The sequence below is a fragment of the Podospora pseudocomata genome, chromosome 3 (assembly GCF_035222375.1).
Source record: "Podospora pseudocomata strain CBS 415.72m chromosome 3, whole genome shotgun sequence".
NCBI classification, from domain to species: domain Eukaryota; kingdom Fungi; phylum Ascomycota; class Sordariomycetes; order Sordariales; family Podosporaceae; genus Podospora; species Podospora pseudocomata.
In genome coordinates this window covers 3,007,749-3,028,404 of record NC_085887.1, presented here as the reverse complement: position 1 = coordinate 3,028,404, position 20,656 = coordinate 3,007,749, and the positions used below count along the sequence as shown (strand labels likewise).

At 54.1% G+C, this 20,656-nt stretch overlaps 4 protein-coding genes across 4 annotated transcripts; 3 read left to right on the top strand and 1 right to left on the bottom strand.

Annotated features, from left to right (window-relative positions):
• The first annotated feature begins 1,535 nt into the window (after nucleotides 1-1,535).
• Nucleotides 1,536-8,784, top strand: QC762_308520 (uncharacterized protein). Its single transcript, XM_062889145.1, has 5 exons — nucleotides 1,536-2,393; nucleotides 2,614-3,093; nucleotides 3,160-3,286; nucleotides 3,342-3,653; nucleotides 3,706-8,784. The coding sequence occupies exons 2-5, from the start codon at nucleotides 2,667-2,669 to the stop codon at nucleotides 8,135-8,137; spliced, it is 5,298 nt and encodes a 1,765-aa protein (XP_062745098.1). The 5' UTR covers nucleotides 1,536-2,393; nucleotides 2,614-2,666; the 3' UTR covers nucleotides 8,138-8,784.
• Nucleotides 8,785-9,440: 656 nt separating this feature from the next.
• On the top strand, nucleotides 9,441-10,472 carry QC762_0057130 (uncharacterized protein; the record flags this gene model as incomplete). The annotated part of the gene is made up of 2 exons (XM_062883559.1): nucleotides 9,441-9,521; nucleotides 9,687-10,472. 2 exons carry the CDS (start codon nucleotides 9,441-9,443, stop codon nucleotides 10,470-10,472), a joined length of 867 nt encoding a protein of 288 aa, XP_062745097.1.
• A 483-nt stretch (nucleotides 10,473-10,955) lies between these two features.
• QC762_0057120 (uncharacterized protein) lies at nucleotides 10,956-11,615 on the top strand (the record flags this gene model as incomplete). The annotated part of the gene is made up of 2 exons (XM_062883558.1): nucleotides 10,956-11,378; nucleotides 11,454-11,615. 2 exons carry the CDS (start codon nucleotides 10,956-10,958, stop codon nucleotides 11,613-11,615), a joined length of 585 nt encoding a protein of 194 aa, XP_062745096.1.
• A 787-nt stretch (nucleotides 11,616-12,402) lies between these two features.
• On the bottom strand, nucleotides 12,403-19,725 carry CHK1 (Chk1 protein kinase; the record flags this gene model as incomplete). The annotated part of the gene is made up of 1 exon (XM_062889144.1): nucleotides 12,403-19,725. One exon carries the CDS (start codon nucleotides 19,723-19,725, stop codon nucleotides 12,403-12,405), a length of 7,323 nt encoding a protein of 2,440 aa, XP_062745095.1.
• Nucleotides 19,726-20,656: the final 931 nt, after the last annotated feature.

Below are 20,656 nucleotides of genomic sequence, written 5' to 3'. Positions count from 1 at the left end.
TAAACCGACGCCAACCTTTTCTGCAACAGCTGCACGCGAAGCTCGGCTCCGACAGTCTTCAACCAGGAAGTCGGGGTCACCAGTGTTCATGGCTTGGGGATCTGACTGGCCCATTGTTCTGAGAGCGTGCTCGACTCGAGGACAGAACAATAGGATAATAACGCAGGACGTATCGAAAGATCAAAGGCGGGAGGGATGATAGCATCAGTGGCATCCTTGTCAGCGAGGGTGATAGCAGCCATGATTGGTCTTGAAGGGCAGGGTTTTGGAGCCAATCAGAAGAGAGGGCGCTTAGACCCTTGATCTCCCCGCCGCCAATTCTGTTCCTCTCCAGCCCTTTCCCCACCCAGTCCACCCCACGGCCCAAGCGCATCTCAAGACGTCGAAATACCAAAGGACTGGATGATGAAGAAGACATTCCCACGGACAGAGAGAGTCGGCAGAGCACGGCAGAAACATGGAAGGAAGCAAACACCACGTCTGACTGACCACGGGACTCTCTCTTTATAGTACTCTGCTCATCGAGATGCTGCGAGTAGCCATCCACGGTACAGCTACACCACCAGCTGCTACCTACTACTACCTACTCCCTACAGCTTTGTTACAGGCCCGGATGTTCCTCTCCCAGGCACGGCCTGCGGGGCGATGATGGGTATTTTCATCAAGTTCGCATTGGCATTGGCATTGGCATTGGCAGAGCACCCGCAGATCGTTGCAACCTCACCAGATGCACGCCTGGAAAGGTACCGCTTACAGCCCCAGATTGGCCCAGTCCCCGACACAGGTCTGTCTTGCATTCGGGCAGCACGCCACCCACTCACCTCGCCTTCACAGAGGACAGACAGACAGATGGACAGACAGCAGTTTAGGTGTTGAAGTGCTGAGGTGCTACCTCGGGGGCCTCTCCCGAACCCGCCTATAGTTTTAGCCTCAAGACCACAAAAAAAACCGCCTCAGTTCCTCGCCTGGTTCGAGACTGATCACGCGGATATCACCGTCAGCTCTGGACGACCATTAACGACCAGCGGTCAGGTTCCAACATTTCTCAAGAAATCGACTGTCTCGCTGCGACTCGTCGACACCTCACAGGCAAAGCGGAGAGGCTAATTATGGCAATATTGGATGTATCCGTACATGTACCCTGTACCTACATCGGGCACTCAAGTCGGAGCTACTACGCTTCCCACCAGTCGCGAGCCCAGATCAAAGTCACTTTTTGCTCCTGCAGACCAGGGTCGTCTGTTGGAGAGCCCAATTGCAGGTGGCTTTTCGTGCTCAACCAGAACACCCCCCCGGTCTGCTGCCGCTGCTAGTCCCCATCCTAGGGAATAGTCAATGCACATGTTGTGAGTGAAGGAGCCGGTTCCGCATCCGCTTCCCAGATTCGCGCATTTTTTTGCTGTCCAGTGCAGCGTGGCAGAGGCAGTGAACGGCCAGCAGAGCAAAGCATGGGGGGCTCTAATTTTATATGTTGTTCTGGGGCCTGTCCAGTGACAGCCCGAGCTTTCTTTCTGTGTAAGCGCCTGGAAGGACTAGACGATTTCTTCCAGAGCACATCCCCCCCTTTTTTTACCCCCATTGCCTCTATTTCGTACATACGTGCTCATGCTGCGTGCGACGTACATGCGTCAAGCCAGAGAACCACAGAGTTGTGCAAGAGAAGCGCGGTAAACTCTTGAGGAACGGGACGGCATATATCTCGTCCCTATGCTGGTACCTGCTGCCGCTGCTGTGGCCATACATTGAAGATCGTCTTGCTGCACAACAAGCGCCGAGAGCACGTCAAGCAACGCCCCCTGAGCTTCTCCCCCAAGTCCCGCAGCACCCCATGAACCCATGAAGCGAGGCGGGTAACTTATCTTTGCCGCCCCCATACAACAAGCTGCATACACCCCTCCCCTCACCCCCCCTCACCCCCCCCCAAAGAGAGGAGCTCTCCAGTGCAACCGTGCGGATTGACCCTACCTATACCCTCCCGTCCCTCTTCTTGGACTTCTTCCTTTTTGCTGCTTTCCCGCCACCGCACACCACCGCTCTGAACCTACGCGCTCGCCTAAGCCGAGGACGATTGCGACGACGACAACGACGACTCATCATATCTTCTGTCGATCAAGAACCGGTACTCCGAGCCACAGCTGCCACAGTCCGCCCTTCTGTGCTTGCCATCTTCGCCCCGGTTCATGTTGCTGCAAAAGATTCTAGGTTCGGCATTTTGAGGGAACACCGAACGTGGAGGAACGTACCGCCCGGGAACGCACAGCAGCGTCTTTCCAAGTGTCTAGGAGGGGAGCTGTTCCTTGTGATGGTTGGGGGTTGGATTGTGTAGCCTCGCTGCTTGTCCTGGTTCGCCGCTCCGCTTCGCATAAGGACGGTGTAATTCACCTACTGCTCCGGTACGTTCAGAGATATTCGATTCTTGATTCCTGGCCTTGTGCACCGTCGTGTCGATTCTCTGGAACGGAGCCATACGGGACCTCCTGGCTTGCAGTATAGCACCAGCAAACTTCTCGATCTGCGCCGCTGAAGAGAGGGGCAAGGAAGGGGAAAGGGCAGGAGCATGGACTTTTCCTGCATGCACCCGTTCGATATACTAATTGCAAATGGGATCTCTAGGTCTCCGAACTTCAAGGACTCAGGACATATCTAGACCATCCCCGTTGCCCGGCATGTCTGCTTCCGGTCATCATCTTCCTCGGAGCCGTGCTGGGTCGAGCACATCGGCTCTCGACAAAGGACGGACCGCTCACATGCAGGACTACGCCATGGCGCCCAACACCAAGGACGTCGTCAGGTACTTTGACCCGTGTGCAGCCACCTCCAACATGTTTCTCTACGCCCAGGGAAACTCAGTCGTATGTTGCCAGCATGACAGTCTCACCATCGAAAGGCGGTTCGCGCGCCATTCCGAAGAGGTGCAGTTATTGGCTGTCGACAACCAAAGCGACATGGGCGCTGGGAGATTGGTAGTCAGCTACGATGCAGGGCAGACGGCCATCGTGTGGGATTTACTCACGGGAGACGAGGTGGCTCGGTTCGCGTCTTATGAGAATCTCACCTGTGCTGTTTGGATGCGCAATGGCAATGTGGCCTTTGGTGAGTGCTCCAGGGATTGTCGATGCCTCTTATAGTCATGAACTGGGTGACTAACAGCAACATCAGGAAACGTACAGGGAAACGTAATTCTCTTCGAACCTACAACATCAGAGCATCTTTCAACGAGGACGATTGACCAAATAGCCATCACAGCTATCTCACCAGTAGCAGACTGCAGGACTTTTGCCATTGGGTAAGTCTCATACTCAGTGTTTAAGAAACTGCTAGTCGCTGACATGACCGCTTAGTTACCAAAATGGCTCGCTTCTCATTGCTACTCTTCAGCCAAGATTTACCATCATTCACAATTTGGTAACGTCCCGGGGGCCATCACCAATCGTGACGCTCTCATGGCATGCCTCGTCAGCCAAACAAAAAACAGACATGCTGGCAGTTCAGACAACTGACGGCGATCTTCGGGTCTGGAGTGTTTCGAAAGCATACAACACTGACGATCCACCAAAAGTGGTGCGGATTTTGAAGAGGACAGAGAATTATCTTGTAGGACCCAACTGGATGGGCTGGAGCAAAAACGGTCGCGTCATCCAGTTCTCCGAGTCGTAAGTACAGGCTGAGGTTCGGCTCGGTGGCTCAATTGCTGATATATGACAGTGAGACAATATCATGGGATGTGCGGACAAAGCACGTCACATATGACACCATTCCAACACTGGAAACCGTCCGGGGGTTGACAGTTTATGGCCCTGGTGCCATTCTCTTCACATTAGGACCTAACAATACCGTCCAGCAGTTTGATTTGAACGCGCCAGCAGTAATGGTTAATAACGTACAGCACCCGGCCAACTTGCTTCCACCATCACCCCCTATCTCACTCGAGGATGACAAGAACCAGCCAGGTAGCGTTTCCGAAACCGAATCGAACGTCGAGATTGCCTTCCACCCACACGAGCTTTCCGAGACGGATGATGAGCGTGGGTCGCCATTGGCCCGGTTAGTTCGCCGCGGCGAGGAATCAGACAACGAGCCGTACCGTCGCCCAACCAGCCCTGGCTCCAGTGTCACACAGTCCAGCGTATCGATTTCGTCTTCGACTTCTCAAACAATGCCACGGAGGTATCCTGACTCGGTGGTGTCAAGGGGCCTCACAGAAAACACCTACATCTCCACCGGCTCATCTCTTCGATCAGGAGCGACACCGGGCCGTGACCGCAGGAATGAGAGGGAGACGTTGTCGACAACCAGCTCCATGTCTGTCAGCAGCTCACAATACCGCTCACGGCACAGGCCTTCCAGATTACGCCATGAGGTCCCACGCAGTCCAGATGATAACAAGGTTGCCGACCTGTTCAAATTCACCAAGAGCCGGCTCATGGATGTTCCCTACAAGGCCCCATATTCCAGCGATAACAGCCGCCTTACCAACGATGATTTGCGCCGACAAATGCTCAGCACCATTTTTGGCTGGAACAAGGATGCCGACGACCTGGTTCGAGATGAAATGTCCCGCCACCCTCTGGGGTCAACCAACCGCATCCTCCTGGCCAAATGGCTGGGCGACATCAGCACTGATATCATGGCTATGGGGTCGGAGAACATGACCTCGTCTGACTGGATGCTTCTGGCACTCAGTGGCATTGGAGGACAGGCATCGCAACACAAGCTTGGCCGGGCTTATGTCCAGCGGCTGTTGGAGAATGGCGACGTTCATGCCGCAGCGACCATCATGATCGGGATGGGCGATCATAATGATGCGGTGGAGATTTACATCTCCCACAAGAAGCTTATGGAGGCCTTGATCCTCACCTGCCTCTTCTTCCCGGCCGCGTGGGAACGACAGGAGCAGATTGTGAGGAAGTGGGGTGAGTGGGCGGTTCAGCATGGTCAGCAACAACTGGCCATTCGCTGCTTTGCGTGTACTGGCCGTGAGTCTACAGAGCCATGGACATCACCATCTGCTCAGCAGGTCACGTTCCCGACGATCACGCAGACTGTACCGGAGCTGCTCAGTCCTCCCCTGTCGCCTCCTGTGATGCAACATGGGCCACAGCGCAGCATTGCAAAGAACGCGTCTCTCAAGCTTATCACCACCTTCAGCAACCCCAATGCTAAAAACAGGTTTCTCAACGATGGCGAGGGCAAGACTCCCATTGCTGCTGGGGCGACTCCTATTTTGGAGTCTGCTCTTTCTCCAGGCGGCGCCGACCCTACCACCGCCGTCCTTCGTGGCAACCGAAGCCAGCTGAACACCCCAGCGTCAGCTCGTCCTGTAAACGGCGGCTTCAACCGGCGGCGACTTCCCTCGATTGGCGAACAGGCAGACTCTCACCAGAATGTCTTGACCGCCATCAGCAAGCCCCCAGGCGACCCGTATGCTAACATCCAACCTATTGAGCCACCTAGTTTTGCTGCTAGGGGTCTGGACGTGATGAGACCCAGCACCGCCAGTCCTAGCATGATGAAGCAGCAATCGAGAAACCAGCCACCTCCTTCCCCGTCACCAGCCGCCTTTGCTTCTTTTATGGACGCCGGCAGGACGAGAAATGGCTCCCGCTCCCGCATCCCTGAGGGTCTTGATCTGTCCCTCTCGGGGCTCAAGGACACCCACCCTGAAGATGTGACCTCACCCGAACCATCGGCCGGCTCTTCTGTCCGTTACCACTGGCCCTCTAGAAGAAAGGGTCCAGGATCGGCAGCTGGCTCTGTGACTAGCTCTTTGGCATCTGCCTCGCAAGCGTCTCAGGCGTCAAGCGTTCGGGGCTATCGTGGATATCGTCCTCAGGAGAACAAGAGCCTGGATGACTATCTCAACAACCTCGATACTGCCCAAACTAAGAGCAGAACTCGTGGGACCAGCCGTGACAACCGCACCAATGCGCGTGACACCAGCCGGTCTCGCAAGGATGGTCGTATGGCATCGAAGGACCGTGGGCGGGCCGCCGACCGTAACTACACCCCCAAGGGCGGCAAACGCTCGCCAAAGTCCCCCATTCCCATGTCTCCCGAGGATCTGATTAACCTGGCCACGCCCAACCACGATGCGGAACACCAGTACTACTTGAATCATAGGAACAAGATGCTCGATGTCTCAACTGATGAACTGGAGTCCGCCAGCCAGCCCAGCACCGTACGAAAAGTAGGCTATGCCAACCGCGAGACTTCGAGGACTAGAGCGTCGAGCCGCAATGCTAGTAGGACACGGGGCACAAGCAGGGCTCGCAGCCCCAGCAAGTCTAACGTCCCCGCGCCCTTGAACATTCGAAGCCGCTCCGCAAACCGTGAACAGTCATCCAAGCGATCGCCAACCTCACCCCAGCCGATGCCGATGCCGATGCCCATGTCGGCTGACTTGCACCGACCTCAGCACTTCGAAGGATCTGAAGATGAGGAGGACTACCGCCAGGCGATGGAGGAGCGTGAAAGGTTCCGCCAGAGAAACAACCGCAGCGCAAGCACCAACCGAGACCGAGCTGGGCCAACTTCTCCCATGTCTGTCCGCTCGCATGCCTGGTCATCTAGGGATGCAGGCCGCGAGAAGCCGGAGGGCATCCGCAGGACAACGTCACACGCTGGAACTGATGGGTCTTCCCGAAGGGTCAAGGTCGCTGCTCCGTTGCAGACCCCGGCACCGATGCAGCTGGTTGCCGATGATTCGGGCGATCTGAGGGTCATCAAAGATGAGAGGCAGCTCAAGAAGGAGGCAGCGGCCCGTGAACTGGAGGAGCGCCGCAAATCTCTTGCTCAGCGTCCTTCGGTGCCCCCAATCATGCATCCCGACCAGCTTTTCCCCAGCAGAAGATCGCCTACTACACTTGGAGGTCTGCCGAGCACCGTCTACGAGCCACCTAGAAAAGAGGATCTTCCTTCCCGCAGTGCCAGTGTGGATCCCAACGCTGGACGGAGCATGTATGCGAACCGCGGACCGCATATCGGCCTTCCCGCCACACCGCGGGCCATGCGTTTGGTCTTGGAGTCTGATGCGAGCAGGAAGCAACAGGATGTTCCCGTGCCTGCCATTCCAGCTGGCTTTTCCCAGACCTCGCCGAACGTCACTCAACAGTCGCCCAGACATTCTCCCAAGAAGGTTGAGCCCGAGGAACCCAAACAAGAAGATGGCGGCCTTGCCATGCTGCTCCCATCAACAGTGTACACACCCCCTCCCTCGCACAACTCCCGCATTGCTGCTCAGATGGGCCGCTCCATGTCCGCCCCTCCCCGCGATCTCGTCATGCCCCAAGGCAGCTCCCGAGGACCCTCCGCCATGGGCAACGATTCCGCTCGTCGCCCCTCTCAGGACACTAACGCCATCCCCGTGGGCCGCCGCCCCTCCGACGCAGGCATGATGGCTCGCCGCCCATCTCAAGACACTAACGTCATGACATTGGGCAACATGGGCCGCCGCCCCTCCCACGACGCAAACATGATGCTCGGTAACATGGGTCGCCGTCCTTCCCATGACGCCGGCAACAACAACATGATCCCTCCTCCTCCTCCGCCTCCTCCTGTCCCCCCAATGCTGAAGGAGCTCCAACATCTCGCCACTCCTCCTCCCCCACCACCAGCTCCCCTCCCTCACATGGCCGCCTCAGGTGCTAAGCCTATCGTCTACGGAGGCAGCTCAGGAATGATTGAGATTGTCATGGACGAAGACCAGCCTCAACAGCAAATTCCTCCTCCTCCTCCTCCTCCTCCGCCGCCCCCCGCTCCGGCTGCCATCCCCGTCGGCGAGTCCACCGTCCCTATCCTCTCACCTCCGGCACCACCTTCCTCTAGAAACGGTCACAACAGAGGTCGCAGCAGCGTTGATAACTCTATTGGCGCGAGGATTTCCCGCGCAACAGAGAGGATGAGATCTGCCAGCAGAAGCAGACAAGCTGCGAAGAGTCCAGAGATCCAGTACGCACCCTATGAGAGCGTCCCAATGATCCCTCAACAAATGGGCGGGGGAGAGAGGGGACCGCCGGTGTCGATGAGCAACTATAGGGGCATGAACAACCAGGTGTTGCAGCAGGTTCAGGCGCAGATGGCGGCTCAGCAGGCGAGGGATGAGTACAGGACCGGATTGCATCAGAGTGAGATGATTTAATCACTCCTCAACAGTATTATACACGAACAGCACCACTGCTGTTGTTTTTCGTGGTGGTTATTTTTCCTTACTGTGGTCTTTCTGTATAGGGGGTGGGTAAAGATACCAATTCTTTCTTCTTATTATTTGGTTATCTTTTTGGCTTGGTTTATTCATGATCAGCTCTTTGTACATCTTCAACACGCGACATCTTGTATCTTTTTTCACCTTCTTGCATTGCGTTTATCTTATATTTTGTGGTTTTTTGGCTTGCAGTTTTGATGTTTAACTTTTTCTGATGAATGATGTGATGAATTTTGGGTATGTGGGATTGGAAGACACAGATTGGACACACACAAACAAGAAAGATGAGGGAAGAAAAATATCGTTGGTGACGTGCGTATTGGGGAGGGATTTCCGGAATAAAAAGACAAAATGAAGTGGTGTGCAAGTGTGAGGGGGAAGAAGAAGGGGCTGGAAATTGGGAAATATACATACATTGCTGCCTCACGGCTTGATGTGTTTAGGGATTGGGAATTTTGGTTTCGGTATGCTTTTTTGATGGGGTCTAGTTTGGCTTGTTGGATTGGAAGGAGAGTTTGAGGTTGGGGGTTAGTTTACCTAGGTAGCGTGAGATTGTGGATTAATATGAGATGTTTCTGTTGATGAGTTTTGGCATATCGTGTTTTATGTGATATTTGTGAGTAGTATGTTAGTGATAGAATAACTGGCGCCGCAAATCACCCAGCATCTCGCAGCGGCAGAGCCCAGATATTCATGATTGGTTGGAAGGAAAGGCGCAGAGCAAAGCTAAATTTGAGGCCACCAATTCTTTCTACGCACTTATACCCAGATAATGCCTTTCCGATCGACGATGCTCGACAGCTTCAATGCTTCTCTTTTTTCATGGCAATCATCACCATGCCACCAGTCCCACTATTACAGCCACGACTCTGCTCCAAGTGCAAGCTTCTGGCATTCCCCGGCCCTCAGCCCTACAAACCGTTCAGCTCATCCCTGCCTCTGAGATATGATGATGCGCTTACGTTGAAGCCGGAGAAGATGGGTTGGGGAAACTGGTGGGATTGCTTCACTATGGCACATACAACACAATATCTTGTCCTCGACAATTTTCCCAACTTACCGAGTCTTAAGCAGGCGTCTCGGCAATGCGAGTTCTGCAAAGCACTGCGAGAAATTCTGCTCTTAAAAGGTTCCGAAAGTAGACAGTATCATCTCGAACCCGGCTTTCTCGCAGCGAATGCGAGGGCCAGAGCCGCTCCGGATCCCAATTCGAGCATACCGCGTGTGGAAGAACCCTGATATGGATACGATTGCCAGCTTCAGCGGACTCCATTTGAGAGTTGTATTTGACGACAACCTTCCCATCGAGGTCCCTAGACCGGTTATTATCAAGTGGGTTGCGGAAGCCGCTCCGAGTATGGGTACACGCACCGCTTCGCTCCACTGTCGACTTGGGAAACTGACCTCTCTAGATAATGAACATCTGCATACCGTCTTGTACTTGCAGCCGAGGCAAGACTACATCCGAGACAGTTATCTTCGTTAGGCCCGTGGCCAGATTGCCGAGTGTGAGAAGCACGACCAGCAGTTGGCGGATGGTTTCTTTTGCCCAGAGAGGCTACTTGACGTACAGGGCACCGAGTTACGTTTGGTGGCACGCGAAGAAGCCTTCACGGCAGCACAGATTCCGAAGTACGCCGCTCTCAGTTACTGCTGGGGCTCGACAGATGATGATGCTCGCGCGCAAATCACACTGACGCAAGGAAGTCTCGCCCAGCACCGGCTTGGGATCCGGTTCAAAAGGCTACCTCTCTCGGTGCAGGATGCGGTTGCCATGACTAGGGCCCTTTCTCTGCGCTACCTGTGGGTTGATGCACTTTGCATCTCGCAGGACGATCCAGCTGACTGGGACCTACAATGCGTGGATATGCACAAGATCTACGGCAACTCCTTTGTCACCCTCTGCGCTGCTTCCTCACAGAGCTGTCGCCAGGGATTCCTCCAGCCTAAACCAGAGCATCGGATCTTGATGCCATACCGGTCATCCTTTGCGCCCTTTTCTGGGCAGTACTGCTTGCGACTGAGGGGGGTCGAAGCCGATATTGACTACGCCTCTGTAGTGACAAGCCTCAGGATCGCATTTGTCGCCAGGGATACTCGACATGAGGATTTCAAAACGGACAGTCGGTGGGCAAGGAGAGGTTGGGTGTTTCAAGAGAGGGCTTCATCCCTCCGTAGCATCGTGTTTGGAAAACAAAACCTTCACTTCGTCTGCTCCAAAACCACCAAAACAATGAATGCTTCCTACAGCAGTTACGAAGCAGAAATATGACAGCGTGACGACGCTGTGTTTAGCATTTACAAACCCAGAGGCGGCCACACTCAGTCGGAAATCTTGGATATCTGGTTGGAATTGATACAAGCCTACAGCAAAATCCTGCCCGAATCGTTCACAGACAGGAGTGATTTCCTTCCTGCCATCTCAGGTCTGGCAGGCTTGTACCGCCGATACCTAAAAGCAAGCAAAGGCGTTGTTCATGCTTTTCTCGACCTAGAGAAAGACTACATAGCCGGTTACTGGCGACAGGACATCCCCCGAAGCATCCTCTGGCACCTCGTCACCAACCCCACAGCAACCCCAACGTTACCAAACTACATCAGCTCTCTGCACTACCAATCTCACGAGCTTCACCTACCCTCGTGGAGCCAGATCTCTCGAGGATACACCCACTCAATCTTGAACAACAAACAATGCGGGATATACCCGCACAACCCCCTCCACAGCAACAACAACAACAACAACTTCAAACCCGAAATGGAAATCCTCAACACACACAACACCACCCCCCTGGGGGAGAGGAACCCCTTCGGCGCCATCCGACCAAACCCCCACCTCCACATCACAACCCAAGTCTTGGACTTTGCCACCATGCCAGACAATAGGCGGGTCTTCTCCGTCGGATCACCAATTCACCATCACCACCACCGCCCCCCTGTCTCGACCGAGTTCGAGCTCCGATATAACCTACACCCGCTCTGTCTCGTCACGCTAGACTTTGCACCCAACCACAACAACAGTCACACGAACCAGAGGACACTGGACGACGACGACGACGACAACGACGACGACGACAACGACGACGACGACGACAACGACGACGACGACGACAACGACGACGACGACGACAACGACGACGTCAAATTTGACCTCCTCCTCTCCCGCTGCCAGCTGGCCTTGGTGGGTCGGTATAGCAGCATTGACCCGCTTGGTCTGGTTTTATATCCTATACTCCCACCATCACCACCACCAAAGACGAGTGGTGGTGGTTCCCCACAACACCAACACTTTTACCGAGTAGGTCTCTTCGCTGGGCCAGGGCCAGGTGACGACATGTCGAGGCTATACACAGAGCAACCACCTGCTTCAGCCTTATTCGACTTTTTGGCGGAGGAGAGGGTGATATTTCTGTATTGATACACCCAGCCATTTGTAACTTCATCTCGGTTTAGATGATATCAAGTGAACCGCGACAATATATACAAGGTATAAAACACGTATATATTCCTCTCTACATTTACTCCCGCACCCCCCCACCCCTTCCCCAATCCATCCCAAACCTGACAAAAAACCTAGGCACATAGTACATACATACATAACCATAATTATCATCAAGTTTGCCACCGATCCCCAATCCAAACATCCAAAAAAAAAAAAAAAAAAAAAAAAAAAGAGAAAACATAAAACCTAAAATATGCATGCATAAAGGTATCTACGCAAACCACAACAACCACAACCACAACAACCACAACCACAACAACCACAACCACAACAACCACAACCACAACAACCACAACCACAACAACAAAAAGCAACAGCAACAACCAAAAAGAGATACCAAACCCCCGAAAAAGAGAAAAAGAGAAAAAAAAAAAAAGTAAATTTGTTCCAAACTTTCCAAAAACTCTCTCTCTCTCTCTCTCTCGCTCTCTCACTCATATGATATAAAAATGATGATAAAAAAAGATATCCCTTTGCCCTAAATTTCCCCAATTGCAAATGCTCATGATATAAATCTCTCTCTCCTCTTTCTTTCTTTCTTCTTTCTTTTTCACAACACCCACGACCACCATCAACATACAACCTGAATTCAAACAAACTTTCTCACAACAACAACAACGATAAAACATCTTCAATACACTAACCACAAACCCACCAGCACCCCAGCCGCAACACAACCCCCAACCGTGACCACATCCACTAGTCAATGCCCACCACCGCCGCCCTTATCCCTCTCATCCCCCTTCCCCTTTACCTCAGTCTTATCTCGCTCACCATCAACCTCCACAGTTTTCTCATCCTCCACCTCAGCCCCCGCAACCTTCTTCTTCTCAACCCCATTCCCCACTACACCCCCAACCGCAGCAGAAGCAACATTAACAGGCCCCCCGCTAGCAGGCGTAGTCCCCCCCGCCCCAAGGTAAGCCTCCAGCTTCCGTTTCAGCACCTCCCCCCGGACCGGCTTCGCCAAGTAATCATTCATCCCCGCCGCCAGACACTTCTCCCTATCCCCTTGGATCGCGCTCGCCGTCATCGCAATGACCAGCACCTTCCTCACGCTCTCCAGCTCGTCCGTCCTCAGCAGCTTCGTCGCCTCGTACCCGTCCAGCACAGGCATCTGCACGTCCATCAGGATGATGTGATACGGCCTCCCTTCCTTCGCCTTCTCCCTCAACCCCTCCACCGCCTTGAGGCCGTTCTCATACGTGTCCACGTTTGGGTAACCCAAGCGTTGCATGTACTGCATCGCAATCTTGGCGTTGATGGCGTTGTCTTCCGCTATGCAGATCCTCAGCTCATCTTTAGGGATCTGGGTTAGGTTTGGCGGGGCCGGGGGCAGAGGTGGGTGGGAGGAGGAAGGTTGGAAACCGCCTGTCAGTGTGATGCTGTCGGACGAGTTTTCAGAGTTTGATTGTTGTTGCCGGTAGGCGGATTCAACCGGGAGCAGGCCGTCGTCGCCATTGGCAAGAGCTTGCTCGTCGCCCGCCACCACCTCTGGCTTGGCTTTTTCAAAAGTCACCGTGAACCAGGCCGTGGTGCCGACGTTTTCTTCGCTTTCGAGCTGGATCGTGCCTTCCATCATCGTCTCGATCAAGGATTTGCAGATACTCAACCCAAGACCGCTACCGCCATACTTTCTCGCTGTGCTGGCGTCTGCTTGGCTGAAGGGCTGGAACAGGTTTTCGAGGTGCTGCTGGGAGATACCAATGCCCGTGTCCTTGACCCAGAACGTCAAGGTGGCTTTGTCAGGAGTCTCCTCGTCGATCCGAGCGCCGATGGTGATGGACCCGTCCTCGGTGAACTTCAAACTGTTTCCTATCAGGTTGCCGAGTACTTGGTGCAGACGTATCGGGTCTCCGTAGATGAGCATAGGCGGGAGATTGATGTCTTGGACAATCTTAACGTTCTTTTTGGACGTCTTCTCCCGGTTGCTGTAAGAGACTGCTCGTACCACTTCTCGGACCATCTCCTCCGGGTTGAAGGCGATAATGTACAGCTTCATCTTGTCCGCTTCCATGCGTGAAAAGTCGAGGATGTCGTTGATAACCGTGAGCAATAAATCTGCCGATACTCTGATGGAATCCGCCATCTCCATCTGCTCTCTGTTGAGGCCGCTGTCACGGAGAAGTTCCGAGTTGCCAATGACACCATTGAGTGGCGTGCGCAGCTCGTGAGAGACATTGGCAAGGAATATTGACTTGGCCTTTGTGGCTTCCTCAGCAAGCTTGACATTGCGAATGGCCTCTGCTTCAGCATTCTTGGCCTTGGCCTCAGCCTCGATCGCTGTCGCCAAAGCCTGTTTCTGCAGCTCAACCATGGAGATATTCTCAGCCGAGACCCTCTCCACAGACTTCATGGACAAGGCATTGGAGTAGCTGATGCTAATTTGTCCGACAAGAAGCTCCAGCACAGTAACGTTGCGATCTGTGAACGATCCAGGGAGGCCTTCGAGATAGAGCACCCCCAACAGAGGCTTGCTATTCCCATGACGAATAGGAACAGCAATGACAGCCTTGCTGTTTGGGTTCTTGCGTAACCACTGGTCGCTGACGTTGCCAAACCTCTCGTCATTGACCAAATCCTGGAGGAAGACCTTCTCTCGCAGTCGAGTGCAGTACAATATAACGTTCTCAGGCACAAGGTCGGTGCCGCTGAGCGGAATACCCGGAATATGAGCCGTAGCACCATTCTCTGAATCGCCACTTGCAGCCACGCACCAATCTACACTGCCCTCATCCTGAACAATAATAGCAGCAAACGTCGCAGACCCGCTGCAAGCCTGCAAGATCACAGAGCACATAGTCCGGAGAAGCTCATCAACCCTCAACACCGAAGAGATGGCCTGCGAAGAGGTGAGAATACCATGCAAATCGATCATATCAAGCGCAGGCAGACCGGCCCCCGCCTCTGGCTGCATGGACCCTCTCCACGCCATCATCCGCTCCCCCTTGAGCGCCGCCACCGCCGCACGCGTCGACTGCTGCGACTCCTCAGTGTCAACACCACGGTACTGAACCGACGCTGTATCGCCGAAGAAGTCCGTCTGAACCCCGGCATCACACGTTCGAAGGTTGCCAGCCGGCCCATGTAGAAGAATACTGTGCTCAGTCTCAATGAGGTCCGCAATGCCCGTAGCACCAAACTGGCGGTACAGACTAACAGCATCTCGAAGGGCTGACCTGGCCGACCGTCTCGCAGCATTCCTAATGAAGATGTTGGCCATCAGGTAGTTTCCAAGTGCCTCCTCAAACACAAAACCATGCTCCGACGCGTGGTCGAGCGCCTCCTCGTACTGCCGAATGGCTATCCCATGATTGCCCAGCATCTCCGAGACCTGAGCATCAAGGAGCTTAGACCAGGCAAGATAGTTGACATTGTGAACAGCCTTCCAATCCTTGATCTTCCGGTTGAGCTCTTCCACCTTGCGAATCGCTTCATCACGTCGAACCTTGGGGTCCCCCTTTGGTGGCTCGCGAGGGTCCTGCTGTTCCCGGAGCACCGTGCCGGCCAGAGCCAAGCCGTAAAAGAACATGGCTAGCCTGGTGTTTCGAGCGGACCACAAAAGTTCCGCCTGTTCCAAGCACGCCTTTCCAATTTCCATGGCTCGCCCGTAGTGCCCGTAGAGGAAGAGTGGTACGATTTCCATTGTCTCGTAGAGTAGGAGCGACCTGCCGCCATTGTTGGTGTGCGTATTCAGCCAGTTCTTGTAGGTCGAAGCGTCGTGCTGATCATCGTTCATAACCTCAAGCGGTTGAGATGCTCGGGTTTTTCCCTGCAGAGCGCGGCAAAGCTGGCGTACACTTATCAGAAGCGTGCCGCCCTTTGTGTCGAGGTGCCAGCTGGGGATGTCGTCGCAGGCAAACTGGCAGTAAACCTCGAGTTCGGCACAGTCCTGACTGGCAAAGAACTTGAGCAGAGCAAGAAGCCCAAAGCTAAGAATGACGGAGACTCTATCTCCCAAGGGAGCTGCCGCCAGCACGTTGGCTTCCAGCTGCTCCACAGTGGCCCCGGTGAGGTCTTGAATGTTGCCGATGAAGTTGGCGTAGATCATGTAGCCCCGGACCAAGGAAAATGGGTCCGATGATTTTTGTAATAAATCAAAACAGATGCTCGCCAGAGATTGCGCAAAATCTACCATGTTGAACCGAGAGAGTGCAATCATGGACATGTGCAAAAACGCCATGCCCGACTGCGGATAGGGACCCTTGGTAAAGTGAGTCTCGACCATCAACAGGGCAAGCTGGTAGAACACGACGCAATCGCTCCACCAGCCAGCACTTGTTGTCTCGGCCAACACGGCTCCTAGGGATACCAGAGATTCGGGTGGAGGATCGCTTGACGCTAGTGGATTCATGACGTCTTGACGGTCCATATTTTGAATCTTGACTGACAGCTTCTCAAACTGCTCGTCGCATTTCTTCATGGTGGGACATTCGTCCACATTGACGCCAAACGCCCGCAAACACTGCCGCAACGACGTCAAGGCCTGGGCAGAGTCACCGCTCTGAGCAAAAATTCTCGACTGCAGCACCCAAGCAGGAGTCTTGTCAAGCGGTGACCTTGCGTTCTCAATCATTGTCTGCAGAAGCATGTTTGCCGAGGGGGGACGGCCCATGTACAAAAAGCACTCAGCAGCCCGACGATGTAGCTGGAGTGTTTCCTCATACGACACATCCGGCGCATCGTCATTCCATGGGTCCGACTGCAGCAGAGCTAGAGCATTGCTGTAATACTTTGCCGCTGTGGGTCGCGCGCCGCTCTCGACCGCCTCTCCTGCCCGCTCCATCAAGACCTTTCGGAACGGTGCCCTTTCCGATATTCGCTTTTTGATGACTTCGATTGATTCGCAAATATGGGAAGCCGTGTTTTCTTGGAATTTGGGGAAATGCGCGAGGAGCGTGCGAGCAATGACGAAGTGCATCTTCAGCGAGTTGCACTCTCTGAGCGCAGACGCAGCCTGGATATATCTGTCGTGAGCGAAGCGGAACTGGTCATCCCGGTCTCCTGGGATGATGATGTACGCCTGGATGGCAGCTTCCAGCCCTGCAAAGATGTCCTGCTTCCCATGCGGAAGGATGGCGCAGTCATCACTCCCGTCTTGGTTGTCGTCGGTATAGTAGAACTCGCCTTCCATCAACTTTTCGATAAGATCGAGGGAAAACGTCTGCCCAATGAGAGCAGCCCAGGCCAGGATTGATCTCGATTCCTGTGGTAGCTCTCCCAGACGACGGGTAATAAATGCTGTATCAAGCACGTCGTAGTCTTGCTCCCCACGGAAGTGCTCAAACAGCCGATCCAGGTCAAACTTCCACCGGCCCTCAGTGTAGTCATACCAGATACACTTCTTGCGGTGACCAGCACTGAGCATCTCCCTCATATAAAAAGGGTTTCCTGCTGTTTTTGACTGGAGAACGAGAGCTAGCGAGACGACCTGATCTTTAGGTAACGAGAGCGTTGTCGAGACATACTCTCGAATTTCTTCCTCGCTAAGTGGCTCCAGCGTGATTTTGGTGGTTATGGGGTAACAAGCCCGAAGGTGATCCTCGGACTTTGGCGGATTTGTTATTGTATATAGCTTTTCGGGAGACATTTCGTCTGGACGGTAAGTGATTATGAGCACCATCTGCAGTTTGGCATTGACAATCTGCGTGATGAGCTCCAGACTCTCGTCGTCCGCATAGTGAAGGTCGTCCAAACAGAAACAAATAAACTTGTGGCGTGTGAATAGTCGCAAAACGTCGAGGAAGATGTTGGCGAGACGGTTTACTTTGGTAGTTGAGCCGCCTCGAAGGAATTCTTGGGTGCTTTGGGCCGAGGAAGAAGCCGAGGAAGCTCCCAGTTTTGAAGAAGCGCCAGAGAATTCTGGCGAAGAAGGTCGCCTCCTCAAGTTGTTAGATTTCGGAGGCTGAGGACTGGAAGATGATCTCCCAAGGGGCGTATCTAGACGTGGGAGCATATGCTCAGGAAGACCTAGCACCTTGTGCAATGTGGGCCATGTGGGACGGACGGATTGCTTCAAAGCCTGATGAAACGGGGTATCTGTGTTCCTCTCCCCCCAGACTTGGCGGAAAAGGGAAGACAACAGCTTGATGAGGGGCCCGTAGGCTGTCCTCCTTGCAGTGTCGAACTTGGCTGTTGCGCAATAGCCCATTCTGCGGGCATCCACCAGAACGGACTGAACCAGACAGGTCTTGCCGAGCCCACCTGCACCTTCGATCATCACAATCTCACACTGGCCTTGCTTCCGATATTTTGCAGGGCCGAGTGGTCGGGATATGCTAGCCGCTGAAGAGTCGGTCCCGTTGGTTGCCACCGCGGCACTCCGCCAAGAAGGTTCTGACGTGCTTGCTTCCGCGCTCTGGACCGATTCTTTTAGAGACACGCTGTGTTGCCGATCCCACGGCCGGGGTGGTCTCACGGCCCCAGACGAGTTGACCTCTGTGTAGGCGCCCACGGAATCGACGCCCACAGCAGAGTGATAAAGACTGCTCCGTCGATCCTTGTTTGTAACTGAGGTCCCAAAGCGGTTCGTCCCTTCGGCAGAGCTGGCTCCATCACTCGAAACATCGGCAGCGTCCACCTCGGTCGATACGTTTGAGCCATCAGACTGGCGATGTGCGGCAGCACCATTCAGAGCCAGACTGTGTCTCTTGGCCACTCTATCGATTACTTTGAGGAGCTCGGCCCGTTCCCGCTCCCGTCCAATCATCGATGATGGCAGTCTAAAAAAGGACGAGACGTCGTTGGTGCCAATTTTCATGTCCTTCAAAGCTTGTAAATCTCCCACCCCAAGCAACTTCTTCACCCAGGTCAGGTCATGCCGAAGACCGCTGGCGGAATAGTACCTGTCATTAACATTTTTTGCGGTGCACTTCTGGATGATACGCCCAATCACCTCGGGGACATCTATTCGGAATGTTGAAATGCTGGGTATCCTGCGACTGAGCACGCCTTGTACAACGTCGAGGGGGGATTCTCCGTGAAATACGGGATGTTGGGTAAGAAGGCTCCAGAACAGAGCACCTAACGAGTATATGTCTGTCCGGGTATCCGGTTCGGCCGGCATCCGTCCGGTTTGCTCGGGACTGATGTATTGCAGCTTGTGCTTTGCGCCTAGTTCTCTTGATAAGGCCGACCAACCGGTGCTGGTGAGTCCATGCTCAAATGATCTCAACCCTGAGCCAAGGCACACCAGCTTCACCTTATTTGTTTCGACATTATAGTGGAATGTGTCGCCACGTATTTCGCCGTGGATCGTGCCTTGCCCATGATGGATCATTTCCAGACTTTGCGCCGACCCAATGGCAAAGTCCAAAAAGTGCTGTAAGCTGATGGGAGGGGCTAGTTTGTGCCCAGTGTGCCCAGGACGGGAAGGCTCCCACCCATCTCCATGCTTCTTCGCATAATAAAAAGCAGGTCCCAAATCCAAGACATCCCACAGGTAGTTGGGCCCGGGATCCTCATAGACTGTGACAATGACGGCCCCTCTATCTCCTGGTAAAGCTGGAAGTCGAATTATATCGAGCGGTTTTACTATCCGTTCGCGTTCGGCACTCGAATCGGTGTGTGCGATCAAGCTTTTAAAAATATGAAAAGTCCTCTCCTCTCGTAGTACGTGATATGACACCCGAGCCACTACCGGCTCTTCTATCACCGGGACATCGGACCCAGTGGGCAGGATTACTGGGGGAGAGGTGGCGGAACGTTCGCTGCCGACTTCGCTAAGCTGAGACGATGTCGATGGGCGGTGGTCGCGGGAGGACGGTCGATGCGCGGGAGGTAGGGTGAAACCGGCAACGCCCGGCTGGCTTGCTGGACTGTTGTGAGGCGCCGGTGATGTCGGAACAGCCCCCCCGCTGGAAAACGGCGAAACAAATCTCGTCCCATATATGTGCCAATTATCGTAGGTTGAATGAAATGGTGGCCTTGAGTCGTCCCAAACATAGCCAGAAATCTGATGCAGCCTCTCGAAGAGGCGGGCCGGGGACTCGAGCTGCTCGTCGAGCAGCCTCGCGGCGGTATCCATAGTCGCGGAAACTCGAACAAAGCCCCGCGGACTCAGGGATCACAGGCTCGTCAGGCAGGGGTGGTCGCGAAGGTCGTCATATTCCGTTCAGCTCATGGCCTCGAAGCTGTTGATGCTGGAGAGGGGAACGGATGTCGGCAAGCGGGGGCGAACGAATGGCAGAGACAAAGCGGGTCCTTGAGTCGAGTCCACGAAACTCGATCCAAATTTTTCAGCGTTGCAGCAACGAGATATCTCGAGTTTCCTTCGTGCGCGGTATCGAGCGGCCAGCGCCGGAAATGTGACTGGATTTCAAGTTGCGAGGGAAGTGCTGGGAAAAGCGCGGGGGCGGGTGGTCAGATGTCGCGAAGCTGTGGCGGGAGTTTAGGCGGCCAGAGAGTTATCACAGCTCGGTGAACCGGTGACTGGTGAGTGGTAAACAGCTACACCGGCTAGGGTATAGGTATAGGTAGGTATAGTTATAAGTATGGGGTATCAGACGGCACTCGTAGGTAAAAAGGAACACAAAAGATTGACCGGCTGAGGTGAGCTCGAGTACCTAGGTGGTCACAAATTAGTGCGGGTTCATCGGTCTGGTGGTGCAGGATGGTCAAATACGGTCAGGTAGATCTCAGGATTGGGCCAGCTGCAGACGATGGCCAGGACGGAACGGTCAGGAGGAAATCTGCCAAGTAAACCCCAACGCAAGTCCAAGAAAGAGAAACGGCACCCCGGGCCCGACAGTGAGTGGGTGGCGGCAGGGCGGGTCCAAATTTGGAACAGTCGAGTAGGAAACAAAACTACTCGAGGCGACCACACACAAATCACACAGCAGCAGCACACCACGGGCAGCAGCAAGTTGTTTGTGTGAGTGAGTGTGGATAGGGGAATGTGGGATAAGATAGGTAGGTGCTGGTGGTAGGTTGAATGGAGGGATGGCCGGGATGGAATG